Source organism: Lemur catta, chromosome 1, assembly GCF_020740605.2.
Source record: "Lemur catta isolate mLemCat1 chromosome 1, mLemCat1.pri, whole genome shotgun sequence".
Taxonomy (NCBI): domain Eukaryota; kingdom Metazoa; phylum Chordata; class Mammalia; order Primates; family Lemuridae; genus Lemur; species Lemur catta.
In genome coordinates this window covers 65,736,469-65,758,311 of record NC_059128.1, presented here as the reverse complement: position 1 = coordinate 65,758,311, position 21,843 = coordinate 65,736,469, and the positions used below count along the sequence as shown (strand labels likewise).

At 45.1% G+C, this 21,843-nt stretch overlaps 1 protein-coding gene across 3 annotated transcripts in view; it reads right to left on the bottom strand.

Annotated features, from left to right (window-relative positions):
• The window catches only part of SLC7A8 (solute carrier family 7 member 8), a 51,906-nt gene extending 30,674 nt beyond the window's left edge, over nt 1-21,232 (bottom strand). Inside the window, exons 1-4 of one of the 3 annotated variants that reach the window (XM_045525567.1) lie at nt 20,981-21,224; nt 20,227-20,786; nt 4,947-5,151; nt 3,814-3,965 (exon numbers count right to left, since the gene is read on the bottom strand). In XM_045525567.1, coding sequence (XP_045381523.1) covers nt 3,814-3,965; nt 4,947-5,151; nt 20,227-20,377 — 508 coding nt within the window. In that variant the 5' untranslated portion in view covers nt 20,378-20,786; nt 20,981-21,224. Of the gene's footprint in view, nt 1-3,813; nt 3,966-4,946; nt 5,152-20,226 lie in introns of all 3 variants that reach the window. The other 2 variants (XM_045525576.1, XM_045525557.1) reach the window with 2 other exon arrangements.
• Nucleotides 21,233-21,843: the final 611 nt, after the last annotated feature.

Below are 21,843 nucleotides of genomic sequence, written 5' to 3'. Positions count from 1 at the left end.
TTCCTTCCTTCCTTCCTTCCTTCCTTCCTTCCTTCCTTCCTTCCTTCCTTTCTTTCTTTCTTTCTTTCTTTCTTTTCTTTCTTTCTTTCTTTTTTTTTTGTTTTTGAGACAGAGTCTTGCTCTGTTGCCCGGGCTAGAGTGCCGTGGTGTCAGCCTAGCTCACAGCAACCTCAAACTCCTGAGCTCAAGCGATCCGCCCGCCTTGGCCTCCCAGGGTGCTAGGATCACAGGCGTGAGCCGCCGCGCCTGCCATGCGTTTAATTTAGAACTGTAAGGACACCTGTCCACTATTACCGGGCTCCTGGGCAGGGGAGGGGCAGGGTAGCTCTCACTGTGACTCCCTTTGTATCTTATTGAATCTTTTACATGGAGAATATAGTCACTTACTTATGAAATAATAAAAAAGAGAGAGAGAGAAACACCCAAACAAATCACAAAAGAAGGCACCAAAACCGAGTTCTAACACCTCCCAGGCACCTCCTAACTTCCTCCCCTCCCACTAATATGCTTGCTCTGGAGAAGGGAGAAAGGCTTGTCATTTAATTAAAATGTAAAATACTTTCTTCTGTTCTCTTTTTTTTTTGAACTGCCTGGTGGCTACGGATTTTGCGCTGACTCAGCAGTGAATAATCAGCTTTGACCTGAATAATAGAATAACTCAAAGTGGCAGCTGCAGTTGCATAAGCACGATCCAAATCTGCAGTTCCTTCTCTCCTTCTCTTCTCCCCCACCCCCTCCAGGCTCTGGGCAAGCAAGCCAGTTACAGCAGGTTCTTTCCGCCTCTCCACCCCCACCATCTGGCTCGTCCCAACTTCATTTCTCATCAGATCTCTTCCAAAACAGCCCCACCACAGAACCAGACTTGACCTCACCTCCTCCGTCCTGCAGCAAACCCTCACTAGGGGCTCTGCCACTCTGGCCCTCCCTGCTGGGCCCTGAGCCCCGTCCTCCAGCGCCCTCCACTATACACCAGCGACCTCTCCACTGAGGGCGGCCTTTCCTCACAGCCTCTCGTGGCACAGTGGATCAAGCCTGTTAGCATGACAAAATGAGACAGCAGAAAGCAGAGTTTCCTATGGAAATATACATTCATGTCAGACCCAAGCTCTCTACTGCTTCTCTTAGGAGCATGGCTAGGCTGGGCCACTCTTGGCTCTACCGCCAAGGAAGGCTGGGCCTATTTTATGCAATTGGCTTGCCTGGCACCTGCTAAGAGGATGGGGTGGGCTGGATGATGGTGGGGGTGGGGGAATGGGTGGGTGATGCTGGAATTAAAGATATCAGCATTTAATGAAAGACAGCATCCACCAAGCCTTCCTGACAATCTGCTTTCTGTTTTACTGGATACCTTAAGAGATGATTTGAGGGGTCTGTTGAAGCGGTATTCAACAAACCAGAAAACAAAAACCTCTGTACACAGACTCAAAGCAGCTGGGAGTGTCTGGCCTGAGGAAGAGGAGAGAGGAAGTGTGTGTGTGGCTCTGTACGTGTACGTGTGCACCCTGCCGGGGACTGCAGTGGGGGCTCCACAAGGCCTTCCCAGCCAGGAGGAAAGGACACTGCAGGGGGTGGCGGGTGCCGAGCTGGTTTCTATTTCCCCTAAAGAAAATAAGGAGGAATAAGCTTGGGAATAAGAAGGGTTTAAGAACATTTTTCTGCTTATGAAGTTAAAAAAATACTTGAACACATATCTCAGGGACATTGAAAAATTCTTTGGAGAACAAGATCGACTACTGTTAAAGTTGGAGATAATTTCTTTGCAGTTCTACTTAGGAGGCAGAGGACAGACCAGATAAGCTTTATTGGATCTTTGACAGCAGAGATGGGGGTAGTGGGGATGCTTGTCATTTTTGTCATCAGCCAGAGCACCTAAATTTTCCCTTGGCTTGGTGCCAATAGTGTCTAGGTGAGGGTTAGGCTGCAGAGATGACTGTGTGCAACCTGTCTTTCTGGAGCTGGGCTTACAAGCTGGAGCCATTCTTATCTCCTGGGAGGGTTTGAACCTTTCTGGTCTGAGGGGAGGCCCATGGGCTACATTACTCTGGAGGATCTTTGTGTGAGGGTTCAAACTCTTAGCAGGTTTGGAGAATACAAAGGAACCCGTGGGGTCTAGTCTAGCCACCCAGAGAACTCCACCCTGTGGCCTGGCTCCTCTCCTAGAGGAGGGACTGAATAGCCTCAGGATTCTTGATTTCTAGTAAGAGGGTCAGGGTGGCCTCTTGTCTGAGGCACTTTAGCAGCATCAGCAGGAAAGAGGAAGCTGTCTGTGTGCAAAAGACGCCAAAACAGCAGTGGCCAGCACTCATGTGTTCCCCCACCCCACCCCCCCATTAGCCTGTCTGATGGCAGAAACAGTAACTCTTCCTGCATTCCCACGCCCTCCTTCCTCCCTGCTCCCCCAGCTCTGAATCCAGCTAGGATGCAAGGATGAGGTGGCCCCAGCAGCTTGACATGCCAGCCCACCCTCAGTGACCGACGTGACTGGGTACTAGGTGCTCAACACTGTGCTGAGGGCAATCCTTACAACCACAACCTCCTGAGGCAGCTAGGATTATAATGCCCATCTCACAGTGGGGAGGGGCAGGCAGCTAGAAAGTGGTGGAGTGGAGATGCTGGCTCAGGCAGCCTGGTTTGGGAGCCCACATTCCTCTGCCTCCAGACCTGTGAGCAGGCCTGATAAAGCACAAGGAATATGCTCCAAACAAGTATTTTAGCCCCACACTACAATTGGCCTGGGTGGCAGGGGTCTATTCCAGGGCTGACCACCACTGCCAAAGAGGGCGCACTTGCCAAGGAGACCAGCTCTTAGGTCCCAGCTATCTGCTCCCTGAGAGGCTACTGGGGTGGGTGAGTGACAGAAGGAAAGTGTCAGGACCTAGTAAAGGGTATGGCCAGAAGGGTCACTACCCTCAGCTAAGTGTGTGTGTTGGAAGGTGTTGGGAGGGCAGGGACTGAACTAAGTCTAGAGGTGGAGTCTCTACAACATATCCAAGTGTTTACTTTAGAAATTAGTTTTTGATTAAAGATGTAAAATACCTCAACCCACTGAGATCACTCATATCAGAGATTAAGTGTTGAGACTTCCTAGAAATACGCCTCTGTAGAACTTCTCTGTAAAGCCTCTCTAACCTACTCCAGCTCACAGAGCTCTTTTCCTCTTTCTGAATTTTTATTGCAATTGAATCCTAAGCATAAGATCTGCCTCTATGGCTTTTTCTACAGTTAGAAAACTCATCAAGGGTTAGGACCATGGGCAAACCTTCCTCTAAAAGAGTTTAAAAAGCATGAGTTGGCAAGTTGAGGTAGAAGTAAACATGGACCTTCTTCCATGGAGCTGGAATAATCTTCCTATCAGTGGCTGGGAGAAGCCGGCACAGTGGGGAGCGCTGGAGAGAGAAGGATCAGGAGACCCGCGCTCCACTCAGGGGCTGTCTCCCTGGGCAAGTCACTTGCCTGGCTCCACGCTTCCTTATTTGTTCTAGGAAAATGTTAATACTGGCCAGCTTACCTCACGGATTTGTCATGAGGCTCAAATCAGATAATATAGGTGAAAGTGCTCACGTAATGTAAAGAACCCTGCCAGTGAAAATTACTGTGCCTCCAAGGAACTACTTAAGTTTCTTCTAATTTTAACACCAGATAATTGTATGCAGAATCCGTTCATCCAAAACTCACTTGTAGGACATTGAAAGAAAAGTAATGGGAGTGAAAAAAAAAAAAGAAAAGGAGGGGAAAAAGAAGAATCAGAGACATGTGGACCACCAGGGAGGCTAAAAGAGGCTGTTCTGAGGACAGTGCTCGCATGACACTTACATAAGCAGATGGCAGCCAGGAGTCGAAGGCCAGACTCTGGGGGGAAGCAGGTGGGGAAGAGCGGCTGCAACACGTAGTTGGAGAAGGTGAGGGCGATGACAGCCTGGTTGGTGGGGTAGATCACCAGCACCGCAATCCACAGCCTCAGGAACCTGAAGGGGGAACAGGACACCCCCGCTGGCAGGCATGGCAGGGTTTCCGAGTCATCAGGGGAAAGCCAGGGCACGTTGGGCAAGTAGGTGGGCGGCCGTTAGAGAGGCAGAAATGCATTTCTTCTTTTGTTTTCAGGGATGCTGAAGAGCCCAGCCCCCACCCTCAGCGCTCCACAATGACCATAAAATGGTTTAATGATGAAGAGCTAAGTTTCAACTAGCACTAACATAAGTCTTGGCATCCTTTCTCTCTTCCTTCTCCTTTTGTCAATTCTTCTCTACTGCTCTGGCCCCCGGCATCCGATGGTGGAAATATAAAATTTGCAACCCCAGAATTGTGATAGCCAGGATGTGCTAAACCTGTGGCTTCTTAAGCAACTGCCAGGGGAGGCAACGAGTGGGGGTTTGCAGGAGTAGCACCTTCCACATGCTTTGGCCCTTTGGTGAGGGTTGAGCTCTTCCATGGCAGGCTTTCAGAAGCTGAGAAACTCAAGATCAGGGCCTGACTCTAAAAGGAGGTCACTATCCTTGGTAATGTGAGAAGAGGGTACACTGTATCTTAGGTGGTCACTATCAGTTGTCAAGATAGAAGGGCTTTGTTTTTGTGATGTGCTTTCTCTGGGAGTCTAGGGTCAGCATTGTTATGTAGTTCTGTTTGTTCTCACTCATAGAATCTCTGCAACTAAGATCAACATAGAGATTAAAATTATAAACTTGGTTCCTCTGCCACTCTCAGAAACATCAAGGGGACACAAGGCTAAACTAGCAACCATGACATGGAAGCAAAAGAGAAATCCCATTCTCTAGTCCCCCTTGGCACACTGGAGACTGGAAACCCCTGGCCTTGGCTTCCTCCAATTTGACCTCTTTCTTTTCTTTTTTTTTTTTTTTTAATTCAGACCCTCCCCTCCCCCTGACCTCTTTCTATACCATCTTTCTCCTTTTCCCCGAGATCACTCAGGCTTTTGCAGATCCTCTTACCCAGCCAATCCTCCGAAGATGTCCTTGACATAGGAGTAGTCACCTCCAGATTTGGGGATGGTGACCCCAAGTTCAGCATAGCAGAGGGCTCCCACAGCTGTGATGAGACCTGTCACAATCCAGACGATGAGGGCGAGGCCCACAGAGCCGGCGTTCTCCAGCACGCCCTTGGGCGACACAAAGATTCCGGAGCCGATGATGTTCCCTGCACAAAGCACCAAGGGTAAGGAGGGGAGACAGCAGAGTCAGGACAGCCGGCAGGATTGGCACTTGCAGGTGGTCTCACCTCGGGTCTGATTCTAAAATGCCTCTGAGATGTGTAAATGATCTTTAGGCAAGCCCGCCTAGCAATAATTCTCCCTAAAGTCAGGGTAAAGAGGACCAGAGAACTGACACGTATTAACCAGGAACTTGGTCAGGTACTTTGCACGTGTCGTTTAATCCTTAGGACAGCCCTATGGAGTCAGATATCATTTCTCACATTTTACAGAGGAGGAAACAAAGTCTCGGAGATACCAAGTGAAGTTGCCTACATCCACACAGTAGTAAGTTATGGCACAAGTATTTAATCTCGGGATCCCCTACCTCAGCTACACATGGTCTACCCAAGGTGACAAGGGCCTCAGGATTGGCTGAAAATGGCAGGGCCAGAAAAGTGGGCTGCTCTCAGAGACCATCTGCCAGCGAGGTGGCTTTAGAAATGAGCCAAACAGCAATATCTTTTGGACAGATTGTGGTCACACCCTATGACTAGGGGTTCTCAAGACCTATGAGTGTAGACAGCATTCCTGGAGGCTGGCTTCTACCCCAGACATGACAGCCCCACCCTTGGTGAAGAACATGAAATAACCCCATAAAAACAGTCCTGGTTGGTTGGAGGTAGTGTGTAGAAGTGCAGTACGTGCAAAGCCTCAACACTTCTTTCAAAGGTCATTGTCTCCCAGTGTTTCCTGTGACCCTCACAACAACCTATGGAATTCAGGGAGAGGGGGAAGGGCAGGTATTTCTTTCTCTATTTTACAAACTAAGAGACTAAGACACAGAGGGGTTAAGTGGCTTTCTCCAAATTCCACAGTTACTGATGGATAAAATTGGATCTAGAAGTCAATCTCCTAATGCTTAACCCAGTGCTCTTTCGCTAATCCACTTCTGCTTGTGTGTGCAAGGGCTGGCTTTCTCCTGAGAGCAGATGCCAGCGGCCAGTACTGAATGGTTGGCTACTGGGCTGCATGTGTTAGGCTGGGGAGCAGTAGGAGTGTGGGGGGCATTCCTGACATGCTTCCTCCCAAGTTTTCCTTTGTCCACTTCTTGTGATTAAAGGTGGTAGTCAGTGTCCATGGGGCAGGTGCTTTGAAAGCTCTCCCTTCATGCCCTGCCCAGTTGCACCCCTCAATGCCTGAGGGGAGAAGTAGAGACTAAATGGATCCAGATGGAGAGGCAGAACTGCAGTAGAGCTGAGGTCAGTTGGATTTGACAGTGTTCTGAGAGCATCTCAAATTCCCACCATCGCTCTACAGTGGTCTGGAACCAGTGAGATGGAGATTGTAAGGTTCTATGCTCCACTTTCAAAAACTGACTTTCAGATCTCAACCATGAGTCAACATCAATCCAGTCATGAACTTCTGTTTCTAAACCAAAATTCAGTTTTTTATTAAGCTCTTTTAGTTAAAGTGGAAGAGAAGAGAACATTCACATTCTAAAACCAATAACCTTCTATTCCTCTTGGATACGGAGTATGCTCTCCTTTTCCAAACTAAAAAATTGCAGTGTGAGATGAGTAATGAGGAGGGGGAAGAGGTCCAGAAGAGAAATGTAGACTCAGAGGGCACAGGCCAAAGCTAGATACAGATGAAACGAAATCACATTTCTGCCTCTAACATGTCTTCCTTCCTTTAGTGCTAACAGTCTATCCCCACAGAACAGGGCTGATTATAGAAATGAAACTAAAAGAAGAAAAAATCTCTCATCATTAAATTTGTGATACAACTCTCGGTCCAAGAGAAGATAGAGAAGAAGATTCTGAGTGCCACCAGTCCTTACAGACCCTTCCTTTTCTTGTAGGTTTATGTAAAGTCCTACGATAGGAACGAGAGTATATCTTTCAGCTCTCTGCTCTCCTCAACCAGTCCCCATATGCTCTTTGCAGAAGTGTTGGGTTAGCAGAGACTAAAAGACCCACTTGCTGGGTACGGTGGCTCACCCCTGTAATCCTAGCACTCTGGAAGGCTAAGGCCGGAAGATCGCTTGAGGTCAGAAGTTCGAGACCATCCTGAGCAACACAGTGAGACTCCATCTCTACAAAGAGTGGAAAAATTAGCTGGGCGTGGTGACTCGCGCCTGTAGTCACAGCTACTGGGGAAGCTGAGTCGGGAGGATCTCTTGAGCCCAGGAGTTTGAGGTTGCTGTGAGCTATGATGATGCCACTGCACTCTTCCCGGGGTCACAGAGTGAGACTCTGTCTTAAAAAAAAAAGAAAAGAAAGAAAGAAAGAAAGAAAAGAAAGAGAGAGAGAGAGAGAGAAAGAGAGAGAGAGAAAGAGAGAAAGAGAAAGAGAGAAAGAGAGAGAGAAAGAAAGAAAGAAAGAAAGAAAGAAAGAAAGAAAGAAAGAAAGAAAGGGAAAGAAAGAAAGAAAGAGATCCACTTGTAGTATCCTGTAGTATCCTAGGGCTCAGGCCATGTTCACTCCGTCCAGTGACGCTTCACCTGCCAAAACGAAATGTGTGGCTCTTCCCTGGAAGACACCAAGTGCTGGGAAATGAGAGAACTAGGGACAAGCTTGCTAATACTGTTGAAAGATGATAGTAAATTCCTTGCCTAGCAGGAATTTATCAAAAGGTGATCTATAGGGCATTTCAAAGCCAGCCAAGAAGAGAGCAATAGAACTAGAGTCATAAAACCAGTTCAAGGGATTAGAAAAACAATCACTACCGGGGAAAAAAACAAGGTTTGACTTTGGTCCTTAAGGCACTGAAAAGGGAGGGGTGTACAGCCAGGCATTTCTTAGATACAACAATGGCTGTTGCAAGGGGAAATGTCGGGGGTGGGTGTTATTTGAAAGATTTGATCTTTTCAGGAATGAAGAATGTTAATGTTCCACTAAGGGTTCTTGGAAAACAAACACTGCAATAGGATCAGTAAATTGGGATCAGTAAGTGCTTCTCTTATGTTTTTGCTCTGACATTTCCGTGGTGTGCATGCTCTTTCCCTGGTTCTGGGTCACAGGAGCCACTGCAATATGGGATGTGGAACACTAACTGCCCTGTGAAGGGTTTGACCCCCTTCCTGCCTCCACTTATTCTTGGAGGCTCCATGACCTTCCAGGAAGCTGCCAGAGTGATTGTGACGGCCATAGTAGGTTGGCATTGGGGTAAGAGTCCTCACTTTGTAAAAACTGGGTTCTTACCCTCCAAAAATCTTAATTTTGACCAAATAAAATTACAAAGATAAAAGCTAAAAAAGGAATTGAGCTACACTAGCCTACACTGAGTGCTAGGGAACAGAGAAAGAGAGGAGTGTCTCCCTCTGATTCTTAGGAAACCACTGCCTAGAAAACCAGAATCTGAGAAGACTTCCTCCACCATGGCAGCCTCTGGGACTTCTACAGGGAGAGGAACATCACTCACAGCAGAGCCATGTTCTGGAGCTGAAAGAAAATTTACATTACATTTACTGAAAAGTAATGCCTACTATCTGCAATCTTTAGTGTGATTATTTAATAAGTATTTATGTCCCCCACTAGACTGTAGGTGCTGGGAGAGCAGGAACTATGCTGCTTTCCCTCACCTGTGCAGGGTCATCTAGCACTGCCATCCCCAACCCCCAGGGCTGCAGATGGGTACTGGCCTGTGGCCTGTTAGGAAGGGGCTGCACAGCAGGAAGCGAGCAGCTAGTGAAGCTTCATCTGCATTTACAGCCACTCCCCATCGCTTGCATCACTGCCTGAGCTCTGCCTCCTGTCAGATCAGCGCATTAGACTCTCATAGGAGCACAAACCCTACTATAAACTGTGCATGTGAGGGATCTAGGCTGCGCACTTATTATAAGAATCTAACGCCCCCTGGTCCATGGAAAAATTGTCTTCCATGAAACTTCCATTGTCTTTTTGGTCCCTGGTGCCAAAAAGGTTGAGGACCACTGATCTAGTAGACATCCCATAAATGCTTAATGAATACATAATGTCTGACATCATGTATAGCATCTCCACAGAGGAATTTAATATCCCTATTTCTTTGGAACTTCCAAATCCTGTGAGAATGCTGAGTGCGTATTGTAGGCAAACGAGTAAAGCAACCCATTTATTTCACTGCTGAGGAGAGTAGATTGGCTATCATTACCATCTCCAATCTACAGGGGAAGAAAGTAGGACAACTTATTCTCACTTTCTAAATGGGGGAAGTGCGGGAGGTATTATTATCCCTATTTTATGGAGGAAGAGACAGACCCAGAGAGGTAGTTATTTGCTTAAAGCACAGGGTAAATTAGAAATAGCTGGATTGGAACCTAAATCTTCTGTCACAGCCTCAAGCTTTTCCCTGAAAATGAAAGGTTGTCCTACATACACTGGGGTCAGTCTTATCTGCTCCACTCCATAAGCAATGAGAATAGGTGACAGAAGGCACTTACTAAAGAATTGGAACACAGATCTGATTCCTTCCTTCCAGTGTAGCAGCACCTTCAGTGGTGATTTATAAAACATTCACATCCATCACCAAACTTCATTCTCTTAACTACTTTCTTAGGTGTGCGGGGCAAGTACTATCATTCCTATTTTACCTTTGTGAAAACTGAGGCTCAGAGAGGTGAAGGGACTTGATCAGAGTCATGCACTGCTCAGGTAGCAAGGCTGGGATAAGAGGCTGAGGCCTCGAACTCCTAGCCCAGGGTTTCCTCCTCAACTCCATGCCGCCTCACCTCTGGAAATTGCACAACAGACACTTTAACTGCAGGGCTTTTAAACTTGGACATTGCCCAAATGAGACTTTTTTGGAGCGGCTTTGTAAAAGAACTGGGAAAGATCTTTTCTACCTTGATGATGAAAAGTTCCTGATGAGATATAGGAAGAAAGTTGATTATTGTGGAGATATTTGTCTTCATTGTCTATAAAGCCATTTAAGAATGAGATGCATACCCATCGGGCATTGCCAGGGTACTCGAGGTCGGGATTTTAGCCCTACTTCCATCTACCGCAATTAATAAAGTAATCATCTTATCGCATAGATCTTCCTTAGTGAAAAATGGATTCTAGGATGCCTGGACAATGAGGCCCAGCTTGGCTTGTTCTGTCAAAGAAAAGCCAAGCAAACCATTCATTCCATTAAAAAGGGGCCAAAACCTATCAGCCGGCAAGTCCTCACTAGAAAAATTGCCGGAATTGAGAAAATCCACGTTTGCCATGAATAATCACTGACTTCTCCATCTGCAAGCCAATATGCATGTGACTCCCATAAAGTCATTACTCACATCCAGGCCTGTCCACACTAGAATGCTATAGCCATCAAAGAATTTCCTGGGGCATGGAATTACAGACTTCCAGAGCCCAACGGAACCTCAGATCTAAAAGGCTATGTCCTGCCTGCCTTCCTCATGCTAGTTTTGAAATCTAGCCACAACTTCCTCCCGGGGCTTGGAAGTTCTGGCCATTTCCATGATGTCCAGGGAAAGTTGAGGTGAACCTGCTGTGTGCTCCTTCCATAACTGTTTGGGAGGATCTCAGAGCTTTTCAGAACTGGGGGAAGAGTGTGAGAGCAGGGTCTGGCATGCTGGGGCCAGGCTTTGAGCTTCTCGCCAGGCCTGGGAAGTGTACCATGCCTCTTACCATGCATACAGGTACAAACAGCTACCTGGGTGTGAACAGGTTGTGACTCCAACACATGCCCTAAGGAGCTGCCAGCTCCTGCAGAACAGATGTAGAAGGTGCTGCAGGACTCTGCTGTTCTGGATCCTTACTGAAAAAGTGAAAAGGGCACTAGACTTAGAGCTGGAGGAGCCACTGAGTCCTGGTTTTGCCACTCACAAGCCATGTGGCATGAATTTTTCTGAGAATCACTTCCTTTGTCTGCAGAATGGAAATATTTGTTCCTGCCCTGCTTACCGCACAAGGTTGTTGTGGAGATCAAGGGAGAGCACAAATATGTGAGGTACTTTATAATCTGTGAAATGTTAATAAATAGAAGCAATTACTAGGATTTGTAGCAGTAGGGACAGAGACCAGTCCTAGAAGAATCTGGCCAGCTTCCTTTGGGGGCTTGGCTCCAAAACAGTGCTGTATAGCCAGGACCATGAAGTATTCTCTGAGTCATTTGTCTGCTTGTCTAGGTATAATTTTTAGATACTGCAGGTGGGTGGGCAGCAGGTAATTGCACCTCAAAAAGTATTTATTGAGCGCCCACTCTGTACATGCCTGCTTTGGAAGGTAATTGAGAAGCACTTGTTCACACATGGGCTTTTAATGAAACAGATGGAGCCAACAACCCACTCATCAGCCACTGACAGACAGGCCTTGTAGCCTGAGGGGCCAAGAGTGCTGAGCCTTCAAATAAGCCCGTTAAGGACTCACCTCTTACTTCCAGCATTTCCCTGCCAGACTGGGGATCCAGGCACCTACAGTGAGAGGCTTTGTCTTCCTCAGTGGTTTTCAACTGGGGACAATTTTGCCATGGGGACACTTTTGGTTGTCACAACAGGGCTGGAGGTGCATCTGGCATCTAGTGTGTAGAGGCTAGGAATGCTGCTAAACATCCTACGATGAGCAGGACAGCCTCCCACAACACAGAACCATCTGGCCCAAAAGGTAATAGTGCTGAGGATGAGAAACCCTGTTCTACTTTCAAGCTTCAATGCCATCGTTTGGTTCATCCCTAATCCCTTTCAGATTTGAACCTGGATTTTTTTTTTTTTTTTAGCTAAGCACCAACATGTAATTGTTCATGGGAATAACTCATTTTTAAACTAAAACAATTTTTTATTGTGGTAAAAACACATAACAAAATTTACCATCTTAACTATTAAGGCTACAGTTTAGTAATGTTAAGTATATTGACATTGTTGTGAAACAATCTCTAAAGGACAATTTGTTTTTGACTGACTGCTATTATTCCATAAATTCCTTTTTTTAAAAAAAAAAAAAAACAGGGTCTCGCTCTGTTGCCCAGGCTAGAGTACAGTGGTGTCATCATAGCTCACTGCAACCTCAAATTCCTGGGCTAAAGTGCTTTTCCTGCCTCAGCCTCCCCAGTAGCTGGGACTACAGGCGTGTGCTACCATGCCTGGCTAATTTTTCTACTCTTTGTAGAGATGGGGTCTTACTGTGTTGCTCAGGATGGGCTCGAACTTCTGGCCTCCAGCAATCCTCCCACCTCGGCCTCCCAAAGTGCTAGGATTACAGGCATAAGCCACCATGCCTGGCCCCACAAATACTTTGTAGGCACTTACCATGTGTTAGGCTATAGGATGTGAAAGTAAGATTCAGTCACTGCTCTCAAGGAACCGTGTGGAAAAATGAAGATATGCGTGCGGACACAGAGCTGACATCACCAGGCAGAGCAGAAGTTGCATGAGTGCTACTACAATATATGGCAAGACATTAGGGTGGAAAAGGTCACTGGCACAGACTGTTCAGAAAGGGCTTCCTGGAAGAGGGAAGCACAAGATGGATGCTGATGGGTAAGTAAACTCAATTTAACAGGGAGGACAGGAAAAGCAATTGGTTGGTTGCTAAGCAGATCAGGCTTGGGCTGAATAGTCAGTTCTTCCCATCACCCGATCAGTCCAATCTAAATTTCTGAACTAGAATTACTGAGTGTGTGGGTTGGGGGTAGGAGGGGAAGTGGGGGTGGTGGAGGATGAGCTCAAGGAGAAAAAGAAATCAATCTTTATGGAACATAGACCATAGGGTAGGGCTTTGTTTTATGTATTTATTTTTTCAAGACATAGTTTTACACTGTCACCTGGGCTAGAGTGCAATAGCATCATCATAGCTCACTGCAACCTCAAACTCCTGACCTCAAGCAATCCTCTTGCCTCTGCCTTCCAAGTAGCTGGGACTACAGGCATTGCCAACATGCCAGGCTAATTTTTCTATTTTTTGTAGAGACAGGTCTTGCTTTTGCTTGGACTGGTCTAGAACTCCTGGCTTCATGTGATCCTCCCTCCTCGGCCTCTCAAAGTGCTAGGATTACAGGTGTGAGCTACCATGCCCGGCCACTTTGTTTTAATACTTCACAGGAAACTTCTATTTTACAGCTAAGTAAACTGATCATTAACTTGTTCAAAGTTATGAAGATTGTAAATAGGGAAGCAGTTTACTGGAAGCCTAAGACTATCTCTAAAGCCCACCCTCTTCTGCTATATCATGGGTGGTTCCTCCCTTTCTACAACATACTGATGCAAGTCATGGAGAAATCCATGTTAAGCTTTCTACTTCCAGTATCAGGGCCCAGATGCCTCCTTAAGGCAACCTGACCTGCATATATCAACTGCCTATTAAACATCTTACGCAGAACTGTATTCTAAAGAAGCAGCTAAAGTATTTGTGCATTTCATAGATGTACAAACAGGCACTTTAAAAAAATGTATATATATATATCTATATGAAGTCTCTCTGAATCTGCTGTGATTCTGAAGGCTGCCCAGTTTAAAAAAAAATATATATATATATACACATAGATGAGAAAAGAACACTAATAATTCTGCAGCAGTGATACTCTCTGAGCAATATGCCTTCATGACGTGCAGCTCAGCGTGAGGTTGCCTGGTACATCTTCAGACATATTGTGAAACCTTCTCCCCAGAAGTGACGTCATTGCTAACGCTGAGGATATTTAAAGCAGGAAGCAAACCAATGGGAAGACTTGTGACTGTGACAAAGGATGAGGCATGAGATGTGATGGATAAAGCTTTTCAGCTCAAACTTCACTCATTCTATAAATAAAACAGCTTAAAATAGATGTGAGGGATTATTTTGCTTCTTAGAAATAAAATTCACCAGTGCTCAACACAGGCCCTAGCATATAATATGCTCCTGAATCCTATGACCAGTAGCCCTCACCCCTGTCCCAGGGAGTAGCCTGCAGTTTGCCATTTCCCAGTCTCCAGGGAGAAGGGACTCAGGGGCCTCCTCTGTAGGGTAGGGGAACAAGGCATTATCCTCCTTACTCTGTAAGTTCAGGAGGGAGTTAAAAATTGGAAAGGAATGATTTCTAGCCTCCTGGGTTCCTGAATGGCTCTTCTTTTCTGTAGTTCAGAATATACTCCTGGGATCACTTGCTCATGTCTGCTTTTCTAAATCCAGCCCCTCCCCACAAGAACAACAAAACAACAGCAACAAGAGAAATTCCTAAGGCATTTCTTTGTAGGCAGCCATACGGTTAGATTACCACTCAAAAAAAGCAGAAAACCTTGGTAGCCTGGCAACTTGAGAAGTCCCCAGCAATATGCACCTCTACTTCATTTCAGTAAGCCGATTTAATTCAGAAAAGTTGTATATATGGTGCTGGCCTCTCTGAGAAGGTCACTTGATTTGGGTACAAGGTATTTTTGTTGTTGTTTTCCTAAATAAAATGGACTGCTTGGTTCTGTTTTTGGGCACAATTTTTACCTACTGGGTTTCTATTTTCTTTCCCTGACTCTAAGCGTTTCCTGCTAGCCACTCATTCTGCATAACTCTGCTCTTTGAAGGAACATATTGTAGCCCTGACAGTAACAGATTCAACCAAATTGCTCCTTGAGCCCTCTGATTCCTGGAGGCAGGACGCATGCAACAGGATCCCTGGTCCCGGCCACCTTGCGCTCCATGCTATGGAGCATTTTGTTTGGTTAAGCCCAGTTGCTTCAGAGTTCAATGACCAGGGGGGAATCTGGGCCCTGTACTTACCTATTTTGACCTTTCATTTCTATAACAGTAGCTATTGCATGCGATTAGATTATAATATTCATAAAGTACTGATCAGGCACCATGTACCCAGTGCATAGTAAGTGCTCAGTAAGTTGTAGCTACTTACTATTATTACACTGCCAAGTATAGCCCTTCCCTACTCACCAAGATATGTTTGTTTTGAAATAACTCCTAGCTGGCTTCTGTCCCAGAGTTTTCATTGAGAACAATGAGAGTTTTAATCATGTTTTCATCCTGAATGAACCAAATCCTAATCCCTCCATATTTTGTGTGTGTGTTTAATTGAAGTACACACTCAAGGAGTAGTTTTCACACTCTCTCTGGTCGACATCCAATAAACATTTTTGGGATTAGAAGCTAATACATCATATTAGAGGCTAAAATGTAAAATCTTCTAAAGTGGTATGGACCACATGGGTCTGAAATCTTTTAGACTTGAAATATTCCTAAGTCAGCCCAGTGCCATTTTGGTAGAGTTATTCCTATAGCCACATTTCTCTGTTGACAAACATCCTTTAAAAAATGTTTTTTACCAACTTTTTCCGTAGCAGACATCCACTGTCTTTCTAGACTCCCATCTCAGTGTTTTCTTCCTCCATGACCTCGAGATTCTTGCATATACATCAGCCTTCCTCCCTCCTCTCTTGGTTACCAATTAAAAATGTGGACTTGTTAAGCATTTTGGCTATGGAGTCAGATCCTCTCAGTTATCAATTGTGTGATTCTGGAAAAATCACCTACCAGCTCTGTGACTCAATTTCCCCACATTTAAAATAGAGATAATTATAATATCTACTTTTATAGAATTGTTATCAGGATTAAATATGTAAAGAGTATATAGCACAGGAACAGGCATTTAGTAAGAGCTCAATAAATAATATTTTTTAAAAAGTTTGTGTTCATTGAGAGATAGTGGTCTAATAGTTAGACTTACAGCCAGTGCTGTCCTACAGCAAACATACCGAGTTCTCCCATGAATATACATTACATCCCAAGTTCCCCTATGAACATACATTGTGCTGAAAACAAAATGGTCTGACAAATTATAAACTTTTCTTTCTTATTTTTTTAGAGACAGTCTCACTCTGTTGCCCAGGCTGGAGTGCAGTGGCCCAACCATAGCTCATAACCTTGAATTGCTGGGCTCAAGTGATCCTCCTAACTTAGCCTCCTGAGTAGCTAGGACTATAGGTGCCTGCCACCACATTTGGCTGCTTTATTTTTTTATTTTTTTGTAGAGATTTTTAATTTTATTTTTTTGCTATATTGCCCAGGTTGGTCTCAAACTCCTAGCCTCAAGCTATCCTCCTGCCGCAGCCTCCCAAAGTGCTGGGTTACAGTTGTCAGCCACTGAGCCCAACTTAAACTTTTCTTTTAGGTTCTGAAGCCAGCTTGTTTGCCTTCAAGACATAGATTCTGGTTACATATCTAAACACATGACCTGTATAAAGCTACCCAAACAGACAGGAACTCTGTGGGTATCTCCAACATGACTGGGAAGAACACTGGGCCAAAAAGGAAAGGTGTGCATGTGGGGGAGTTAATGGGAACATGGTCTGTGTTGGCCAGATGCACCTCAGGCTCGCCCCAAGTCTTCCTGCAGTTGCAGCAGGAACATTACCTTCTTCCATTCCCAGCTGACTCCCCAGCTCCCCCTGACACTAGGAACCTTTCTCACTGGGAACGCAACATTAATTGCTTCATCTACAAAAACCAATAAGGACCTCTGTCCAAGTTCTAAAGGAAAATACCCCTTTAGGAGATAAAAATAGAAATAGAAGAGAATAATGCTTAGCTGCATTCAGGAGGCAGACAAGATCTGGATTTGAATACTAGCTCCAATACTTTCTAGTTGTATGACCTTTGGCAAGTTGCTTATCCCTCTGAGCCTCTATTTCCTTATCTGGGGGAAGAGATAATAAGGGCCTACCAAACAGGGATTATTGTGAGGCGCAAATAAGTTAAGGTATGTTAGGTAATTGGTAAGTGTTTAATAATAACAACTAGCAGTAGCTTTGGTACCACTAGCAAATGAATTTTGCTGTTCTTCACACCCTCTTCAGATTTTAGGGACGACTCCAAGTTCATGGTGGAATCTAAGTTCATCTGCTGCCATCAGGTTTCCTTATCCAAGTACATGGAGAGCAAAAGCCTGGTTAGGTTAGGGTAAGGGTGATTAAAAAAAATTAAAATGGGCCAACCTAATTGTCCAGGTTGATGAAATTATTCCCAGCTTAAAGATTTTCAAGCCAGGTTCCCAACAGCATAAATGCTTCTTATTACCACTGTCTTCAGATTTTTGTCCAAGAGTCAATTAAATTCAACAATTACTTGAGTAATTGTTCTGTATCAAGCATTCTGCTAAGCACTAAAGATTCAGACATATGTAAGACACAATTTTTGATCAAGGAAATAACAGTTTAGTCATCATGCTTTTACCTACAAAATCTTCCAGAATTGTCTTCCCTACACCTTTCCCCACATCCGTCAAGATGTTTCAAGATGCTTCTTTTTTTTTGAGACAGGGTCTCTTACTCTGTTGCCAGTGATAAGAGTATAGTGGAGTCATCATAGCTCACTGCAACCTCAAACTCCTGGGCTCAAGTGATCCTCCTTCTTTGGCCTCCTGAATAGCTGGGACTATAGGCACACACCACCATACCCAGCTAATTTATTTATTTTTTAATTTTTTGTAGAGAAGGGAGTCTTGCTATATTGCCTGGTCTTCACCTCCTGGCCTCAAGCTATCCTCCCACCTTGGTCTCCCAAATGCTGGGTTACAGGAGTGAGCCCCTGCACCGGGCTAAGATGCTTCTTAATCTAGTTCTTGGTGAGAACCTCTCTTTCCTTCTGCTTCCCGCCAATCACCTAAATTTTCCCTCCTTCAGCTCTTACACCACTAAACCATATCATTGATTTTCAGTGCTTTCTCTTTAATGCCTATGAGTCTTCCCAATCAGATTATAAGTCACTCTATGGCATGAGTCTTCTACTAGTATTTTATATTCCCATGACACCTGCCATTCTGTTATTCCTACTTTCAATCATCCATGATAATTATGAATTAAATTTATGAGCTTATACGAAGCACATAGTTTAACTTATCTAAGTCAGTTGGGTATGAGATGGATGGATGTGAACACCAAATCACTGAATTCTGCACGGAAAATGCCATTTCTATTTTTGTATTTGGTCTTGAAAAACTTGAATCATTATCATCCACGTGGAAACTCCTCTAGAGGAGGACAGGGCAGCTTCTCAGCACATCTGCAACTCAATAGCCACGTAGGAGGGAAAGCAGAAAGGATTTTGCCCTCATATCACCCTAAAAGGGAAATTTGTGTCTCATCCTAGCTCGAAGGGATGCAGAACAGTGCCTATTAACTCTATAAGTATTCCCACAGTTTGGAAAAATATCCTGATTTCTCTGAAGTCACATATTTGGAATCTTTTTCACCACAGAACACCAGAGTTGCTATTCTTGTCACTGTAATGCCACCAAGGGGAGTTTGGGGACAATTTTCACATTGAAGTACCACCGATGAGGTCATAGACAAATCAGTAGTAACATTCACCCCACTGATATTGTACTTATTATACCTGAACACTCTCATTTCTTCATAGTTTTAGAAAAAAATGTTAAAGAGACAAAAAATTCAGTATATAGGAAAATACCCTCTACCCTTGAATACCTGCACATATATTGGGATTGGTGAAAATCACTGAGGCAGGAAGAAAGAAGTTTGTACTTGTGTGCATGTGGGCATGCATATCTGTTTATAAATCAGAACCTTTTCAAAGGGAGGAAAATGCTTAAATCTATCAAACTGGTGAAGAGGTAACAGGCTCTGGGCTATTTATAGACTTTAAATTGACATGTGCTATACATACTGGATACTTGGCTGATCTCATTTTTTACAGCAACTGAGATAAAGTAGAGGAAAAGAGGAAAAGGTTCTGTTTAATTCAGCAAGACTGAAATAAAAAAGAAAAAGAAAATGTAATGAGAAAAAGTAATGAGAGATTCAGATCATGACTATAATTTTTTATACCATTATCCTTCTTATAACTATAGATGCCTGAAAACCTCCCAGAGTCAGAGAATTAGCTAAAATGGGATTCCATTTTCAAAAGAGATTGGATATAATATGATCACCGAAGTCTAGGTGTAAAAGTGAAGAGGATTATCTGAATTCTGTTCTGATTTTATTTGATTTCAAGGGTGTTCTCCAGTGTCACTCTTGGTGTCAGGTGCCAAAACGTCTCTAGCTACTGCACGGAACATGGTGTCATCCAGAGAAACTGGTTCATGGGCACCAGGACACAATAAGCCTTCACAAAGTAAATCTGGAGAGACGACACAGAAACATACCTGGGCCTGACGGTCCTGCACCCATTTCTCTGGGAAGAAGGTAAAGCCCTCTACCAAAGATAGCAGAAGAAACTATCACCCTCCTAAGTGAGGGCAGGAATGAGCCACTGCCTGCCATCAATCTCCTGGGCTTCTCTGGAAAGAGGAGGATGTGTTGTCCAGAGACAAAGCTGTATTTGGGATCCTCTGCCCTGTAGAGTGCAGTGTGTGTGTGTGTGGGGGGCAGTGTCAGAGTGGCCCACACTAGCACTCTCAGGGCCACCCAGGCTCCCTACCTTCAGAGCCTCCCAGCTGGGACACGCATTACCATCAGTTCCTCCTCAACTCCACACTGTAGTTACTGCCAATACCCTTTGAGACCCTCACAGGGTCTGCTGTGGGTGTTAAGAGCCAGGTGAATTCCATCAGGCAACTATAGAAACTATAAACTGTTCATTTACAGAAAGGCACAGGCTATCCCTCTTTTCTTCCATAATTTCCTCATCTGTGAAATGGGAATAACAGCCCTGTCACATCTCTTCCACACAGTGGGAATGCTGCATAAGAAGGAAAACGCTGTAAAAGGGCATCGTTGTTGCTGTTGTTGCTATATATTTATCACCTATCCCATAGTCTCATATAACATAAAACAGCAAAATATCTACCAAATACGTCTCAAAGCCAGTGCACAGCCTGGTGAGGGTGGCTGCATAAAAGCTTGTTAAAAATTCAAGTCCCTCCGCCCACCTTAAAGCTGTTGCGTCAGAAACTTCAAGTTTCTGATCCAATCAGCCAGGTTTGCGGCCCCTATTTGCACCATTCTGTGAACACAGGGCAGAACTGCTTGCCTGGTTCGGAGGAACAGCTGTATGCCATATAGCACTTCCTACACCACTCAGGCGTAACCAGCGGAGGTAGGTGGTAGCACAGGTGACTGACAACCCATTTCTAAGGAGTGCTTTCGAAGGGTTAAGGTCCGACAAGAGGACCCCCGGAGAGGGAGAGGCGTCCTCGGGGGGACCGGGACTCGAACTCACCTACGATGATACCGCAAGCGCTGACCAATCCGATCTCTTTCTTCAGGGCTACCCCGCCCCCTCCGGCACCGGCCTCCGGGCGGGCGTCCGACTCGCCCCCACCTGGGTGGTTCTTTTCGGTGTTGTTTCGGTGCCTGGCTCCTTTTTCCATTTTTCTAGGTAGGATTTCAACCTCCAAAAGCTGTGTCTCTATCTAAACGCGTGTGCGTGTAAATATACTGGGAGGGAGCCTTTAAAGTAAAACGCCCTTTCCCGAAACAGGGACCGCTCCTACCCTCTAAAAAGGACAAGCAGATAAAAAAGAAAAAGAAAAATATCCCTACTCCGGATTGACGCTTTCTCGTCACTCGTGTTTAAAAACAAGGAAAATGTCGCTACAAGGGTGGAGAGGGGCGGGAAAGACAGGTATATTTAAATAGAGAAATAGAACTGTACCAGCGGCTCCGGCTGGAATTCTGCCGGGAGGGATGTGTCTTCGGAACCAGGATGGTCGCTGTGTGCCGGGCAGCGGCTGATCTCAGACGCTTCAGAAACAGAGTCTGGATTTCCCTGCAGCTCTCCTAATAAAACAGAGACTGCCTTTACCTCCCCTTCGTCTTTTCTTTTATGATGAGGACAAAAGTAGTTTTCATTAACTGTAGAAGGGGGGGGGGAGCGGAAAAAGAGGCAATCTTCAGGTACTTTCTTCTCTTGCAGAAAAACGAAAAACAGAAACCCGTGGACCTGACCGTTTTGCTCTAAATCTGGTTTCCACCTGCCATGGGGTTCTTTTCCCTGCCCGGTCTTCTGCTTCCGCTTTTCCCCGATGTCCTCTTTTCTCGCTGATCTTCTCGTCCTTGTTTTCCTTCTTCCGACCTCCGTCCTACGGCACAGATTGCCCCATCTCTCCGGGCTACCGCAGAGTGGTTTCTCCACACACGAGCGTGAGTCCCTGTCAGCGAAGGGTTTTATTTGCGGAACAAGGCTCCGCCCCCACCTCCTCGGTTCCTCTCCATCCTCAGCCGCCTCTCCTCCCTCCTCTTCAATTTAAATATTAGCACAGAGCCCCCAGAGATCGCTGAGAAAATGGACTAAATGATTTCTCTTTGTAATCGCCTCTGCTTTTCTCCATCTTTCTCCTTGTAACCAAGTGGAAGTAAAATCCTTCCACGTCAACTGTTCCGGGAGAGCTCATTAGCTAGGGTAACGTTACAGGTCATACAGCATTTGTGAGCTTTAGAAATAAGGAAACAGTTGTGCAGGCGCTTTTAATGCCAGCAGAAATAAACTGGCCAATGTATTAAAATATTTAGGTCTGGATCGTTTGAGGATACGGGAGAGAAGCTTGTAGGACATCATCCTCAAGTTTCTTGAAAGTAGGAGGAACCTGCGGGTGGGGGAGGGGAACGGAAGGAATCAAGAATAATGGAAGAGAGGTTCATTTAGTGTAATTGTGAGCTAGGAAGAGTACAGAGGAAACAAAATCACCAGGAAGAGGTGGTAACTTGGTTGTTCACAGCTTATATTTAGGGCTGGTTGAAACACGACAGAAATGACTCAAACCCGCTCCCATAATTTCTAATATTTTTGCATCTGTAAGTTATTTGAAAAGCAGTAACATATGGGGAATTATCAGCA